Genomic DNA, 5,716 nt, shown 5'->3' on the forward strand with positions numbered 1-5,716 from the left:
ATTTCTTTATTTAAATGGGTTCATTTTTCAGAGGGATACACAGTGAGGGAGGGTATCGTGATTTTAGCTACMRGTAGCAGGAGAACGGAGCTGCGCCAAGAAGCTAACAGAAGCTACAAACACTGAATAGAAGAAGAGCTGTCATCRATACAGTTGCAGCCAAGCATGGTTTAATGTTACACAATACAGTTTCACCAAGTTGCTCAAAGTCTAAACTGGCTTTGTTTGCATTTAAGGTGTAAAGTTTACCTTCGACCAAAACGCCCCCCAAAGGCATCCCAGCGCCCCCCTTTTGTAAAAATGTCCACCAGCGCCCCCTGCCGTCCTCTGAACGCCGCCTGGGGGGCGGTACCGCCCACGTTGAGAACCGGTAGTTTTGAGGAAGCTCATGAAGTTACTCTACATCTGCCTGTGATGTTAAAAATGCGGGTCTGGAAGGGGAGCAGACATGCTTTGGAAAACCGTTTCCATGAATTAAGCATGAAACAAAACACACACATTAAAATCCAAACTATGTCTAATCCTATACAATTTATGCCGAGGCGGTTGTAGTGTCGGACTTCAAAATATTAGGTAGTGCCAAGCCTCAAAGCTCAGTTGCACCATGGTGAATTTATAACCAGGCTATTTTGAGCCTGGTTAAAATAGCCTGGTGAGAAGATGCTGTTAGTGGGGTATGAATGACGAGTGTAACCCCTATTTGGTTTGCCGTAATTTTAGCAAGATATGTTACGCTACAGAAAGACCATGTGGTTCCCCCGGTGTGTGTGACTCACAAGGCTTTGTGTTTGTCTTCAGCCAAGATCTGGTCATTTGGTTTCAGTCCAAACCTTTCACAAAGAAAAAGGGGAAAGGGATGGTCAATAACCTTATTGTGTTAGTGAGTTTTAGGTAACGTATAAGTGAAATCAAAGCAACTACTGACACTCACTTGTCAAGGAAATCTTTGTCCACCACAGCTGAGATGTCCAACAAGGGATTTCCCATCCCAAACAGCATGTTTTCACTGTGAAGGAGGGAACAAAAACATATTGTATTCTGCAGACACCCACATAGTGGCTAGGAGAGAGTGGAGGAAACAAGCAATCGGTGCTAMGCTGTGAAACAGGAAATCATCTGGTTGGGATTTGTTGTCTTAAACAACAGAAATTTCAGTCAAGGGGCGCACCCCTGTTTTACTGCTTTACCGAGATTGACTCTGCCATCGTTACGTCAGCAACATGTGTGAATTTCTACCTACCAAAACATGCACATGTATGTTATGTATTTCAGTTTGTGATTTTTTTTTTTTGCTTGCACAATCTTATCTACAAATTCACAGCAATAAGACATAGTGGGCGAAGTCTGCTCCTGACAGGAAATTTTATAACAGCTTAACTAAAATAAGGTCACTTTAAATAAGCAACACAATGACAGGACATGTCTGTTCAAGACTTACAAAGATGAATAATTTGTCTTGGTGAACATACACGATATCTCTCCAAACAATATTTTTCAATTAAACTAAGCAAAACACAGGTGGTAGAGTAAAAGCATTTCCTCAAAAYATCAATCTTAACAGCTCAACTGCCCTTTGCAGAGTATTTCCTGGTTTGGATCTCACCTTGGTGTTGGCATGATGTCAGAAAATTCCTCCTGAAGATTAAATGATCAACAGTTTCCCCCCTCTCTGACAAAACCAACGTGCTTTCTGAGTCCAGGAACTAGCTCTCCACTTTGGACCAACCCTAATGTTGGTGAACAGAGTGGGCTGGTCTTTGGTGACCTTCTAGGCATGTGATTGGCTACACATAGGGCATAGGCTTTCAGTGCTGCATTTGAGGTCAATGAAGAAAACGAAAACTTGCCCTGTAACATGGTCAGCCCTGATACATTATCCAATATCATTGTAAGATATACGATATAATGTATGCATAGCCATTAACTYGTCATATGTCAATTAATAAAGAATTTAAAAGCTATAAATCTAGATATGTTAATTCATAGTTTCACCGCTTTTGGTTTATAAATGCACAAGTTTAATCAGAATCAGATAGCTTGGGGCATACGTGTGATGCATAAACGGGGATTTTAATTTTCTGTYATTTATAACCCATACACCTTCATCAAAAAAGAAACATTTATTTTCTTGTGTATTCATTATTGGTCAAAATCCGTGCAGATTAGACCTTTAAAAAAAAATCTGAAACAGTTATCAGCCAGGAAAAGCCTGCTCTGTACATCTCCACCTAAAACTAGTTTAAGTGTATTAGTAGCTCCCATTAAAAGGTTACCCCATCAAAATTACAAAACACAATACCTGATGATGATAATAATAATAATAATAATAATAATAATAATAATAATAATAATAATAATAATAATATTTTCTAAAACAATGATTCTTTACACTATTTTGAAATAGTTAATGAGTTACACTCAGCAGTGTTTAATGGAAACCTTAGAGAAGAGTTTGCGGCTGATAACTAGCTTTCCCAGGCCAATTGAACGCCGCATGGTTCACTTCATTGATTTGTTTCATTTGTAAACAATCCAAGAAGCTCATCGTTTGTATATATCCATGTATTATTTATTTAATGCCAACAGTTAGATAGTCATTCCGAATATTATTGTTTTGCCGTTAAATATAAACGCTACTGGTTATTTTCTCATAAACTAAACGTGATTCAAACACTGCCTCACTAAACCAATAAGTTTATTTCTGGCTTGTTTAACACTGTCAACAATTTATCTTTGTCAAAATAACATACTTCGTTCTTCCTGATTCGTTCTTATTAAAAACTCTCTTCTTTAAAGGACAGTTAGAGGTTGGATGTATGCAGCGACATTTTTTTTTTTTTCTCTTTCTTTCGTGTTTCAGTCATGTTGTGAAACCATGAAATCACGGCAGTCTGCTGGCAGTGATTTGTTTCGTCAYGACCCAATAAGCGGAGTATATTGAGTCTAAATGAGAGTGGGGGTACAGAGGAGGAAAATGTAGGCTTGAAGCGCCTTCTCCCCGCAGCTCCAGCTGTCAGTTAACACAACACCAGAGACGCTAGCTGYAATTAACGGCTAGCATCAGCGGCTAACTGCGCGGAGCTCGGCGCATCACTTCGCTTCACAAAAAACAACCCCGTTTTTGTTTATTTAAACAAATATTTTTTTACCTCAACGCCGTCTTCATCGTCGAAGTCGACGTGGCTGTTTCTTCCTTAGACATCTCTCTTCACGTGTTCAACGCGTCCGTTGTTGATGAATCTCTACAGCCTCTTTCTTTTCCTATCTGGCAGGGAAGAGTAGCAGGAAGCTACCGCTTCCTCCTCATCAAACGATAAAGAACAAATTGTTCGACCGCATGAAAAATAAACGGGGGGAAAAAACGAGTTTATTTGTTGTTAGGAATCATTGTGCTTACTCACTTTACGGAGAGTCAAAGTTATGGTGGTTCTTTCCCTCTGGTTGAATTACATCAAGTTCCCCTTCAAAGGTTGCCTATTCCAAACTGATGATGAAACGTTTTAACATTTAACGGTGCTGAGAGTATGGATTCACAAGCAAAACTTCTACATGCATTGTTTTTCTTTATTTGAACCATTTAAAAAAAAAAACTACTCATAATCACTATTAAAGTTGCTGCAAACCTTCAGGGAATGTTTCAAGAATATTCAAACTATTAAAGTTTTTACAGAAAACGTTCCCTTGTAGTGCTACTGTCAATGTTTTACCCAGCATCCTTTGCAAAATATCCCCTGAAGGTTGCAACGTAAAGCTTGAGAAAGATTTCTTTGATGGTTAAGTGGTGAAATMTGTAGTTTCCTTTAGGAAACCATGACAGAACGCTTCCTAGAGATCACACAGTCAATACTGAAAGTAGTCTGAGAATAGTTCCTTTTAGACCTTAGAAGGTTGCACCATCAATGTTTATATAGGGAGTAGTGGTGGCTAACTTTAGGAACTAAGAATAACACTCTTTGATGCAGTTACAACTATTAAATAGTAAATTACCTGCACTTGTCCATTTCCATCCATCCATTTTCTTGCACCCTTTTTCCCTCAGTGGGGTCGGGAGGGGTGCTGGAGCCCATCTCCAGCCAACGTTTCGGGCGAGAGGCGGGGTACACCCTGGACAGGTCGCCAGTCTGTTGCAGGGCAACACAGAGACACACAACCATGCACACACTCACACCTAGGGGCAATTTGGAGAGGCCAATTAACCTGACAGTCATGTTTTTGGACTGTGGGAGGAAACCGGAGTACCTGGAGAAAACCCACGCAACGCACAGGGAGAACATGCAAACTCCATGCAGAAAGACCCCAGGCTGGGAATCGAACCCAGAACCTTCTTGCTGCAAGGCAACAGCTCTACCAACTGCGCCACTGTGCAGCCCTACCTGCACTAGTAGTTGGTTGACTGACTTGATAGCATCAGAGTAAAAAGACTTCATTCTTTTCTACTGATCCAAAAAAAAAAAAAAACAACAAACAAACTGAGTGTTATAAAATGCTTTATTACAAAATTGTGAACAGTGCTAAAGCAAAATTATCTTTTAGACCCATTATATCCCAACCAAGTTGCATAATTTTTTTGTTGAGGGGAAACGTGGTTTGCATAGAGTATTTTGTGAGTACTTGAAAACAGCTTTAAAGAAGAATCCTGTACAATAAGTGTTCTGAACAAATTAACACTGACAGCTTGTACAAACAATACAAAACATCTGAAAATGAAAATAYTAATCGCAAAACAAGGCACATCAGTTTGTTAGACGTCTAAAGTAAACTTCCACAAAAAACAAGGAAAAAAAGCCTTCAGACATTTTAAAGTATCTAATACAGAATTACCATAAAGGTGATCAGTTCTGTTTAGTGTATCAAGACAACTAAGATTAACAGCTGCAGTTACTGTGCTTTATAATGAAGTGTTGCTCATTCTGTGCTACATAAATGTACATTTCTTTCAAGAATTGTGCACACACACAAAAAAGAAGTGAACATGTGTGCCAAAACAAAAGCAGGAGGTTTTATTCAAACTCTCATAGCATGCTAGGAATAGTAAACAGATGGCTTTTAGGCTACATAAAGTAGCACAAGGCTGTTTAATAGATGTCAACTTAATGCAATCTAGAATGACTTGAATGAGTCAAATCAGAAACTTGTTCCCTAAATTTCAACTCAAATATGAATTATGGATTAAAGAGAGTGTGGCTGAAAGATCTTTGGCAGAACTCTAGACTGCTACAACACAAAACGAAARAATTATCAGCATTTCTCTTTCGCTTCATGYAGTRCAGAATCTCAAACGGAAGCAACGCAACTTATATTCCATCTGCACTGAGCAAATACCTCTGCTGTACTTGTAACAACTCCTTAAGTTTATGTGCTTATCCAAGCAAAGCAGAAGCGATTGTGATAATAAAATATTCAGTATAAAGATATAAAAATGTTCTTTAATTSAATTGAACTTAATGTGGCCTGGATCTAGGAACGTCCACACATAATTACCCTCGCATGATATGAAATCTAACCTCTGATCAATATATAAATATGCATATTTCAAGAATTCTTTATCATAACCTCTAAAATATACTAATAGTCCCACCTTTTATATTATATCAGAACAGCAACCGCTACAGACAGGACATATGAGGGAGAAACTTTGCCCATATATAGACGTGGGGCAGTGTAATTGCTGCTTTGATGAAGCATATGTCTGTCCATTCATCGTCCCCGTGAACAG

General features: G+C 38.8%; 1 protein-coding gene across 4 annotated transcripts in view; it reads right to left on the reverse strand.

The window, feature by feature from the left end:
• Nucleotides 1–3,550, reverse strand: part of LOC103481485 (adenosine kinase-like) — a 178,324-nt gene extending 174,774 nt beyond the window's left edge. The window contains exons 1-4 of one of the 4 annotated variants that reach the window (XM_008436958.2): nucleotides 3,402–3,550; nucleotides 3,150–3,299; nucleotides 932–1,006; nucleotides 777–830 (exon numbers count right to left, since the gene is read on the reverse strand). In XM_008436958.2, the coding sequence (XP_008435180.1) occupies nucleotides 777–830; nucleotides 932–1,006; nucleotides 3,150–3,202 (182 nt within the window). In that variant the 5' untranslated portion in view covers nucleotides 3,203–3,299; nucleotides 3,402–3,550. Of the gene's footprint in view, nucleotides 1–776; nucleotides 831–931; nucleotides 1,007–1,603; nucleotides 1,696–3,149; nucleotides 3,303–3,397 lie in introns of those variants that run through there. The other 3 variants (XM_008436959.2, XM_008436960.2, XM_008436961.2) reach the window with 3 other exon arrangements.
• Nucleotides 3,551–5,716: the final 2,166 nt, after the last annotated feature.

This window comes from Poecilia reticulata, linkage group LG19 (assembly GCF_000633615.1).
Source record: "Poecilia reticulata strain Guanapo linkage group LG19, Guppy_female_1.0+MT, whole genome shotgun sequence".
In the NCBI taxonomy this organism is placed as follows: Eukaryota; Metazoa; Chordata; class Actinopteri; order Cyprinodontiformes; family Poeciliidae; genus Poecilia; species Poecilia reticulata.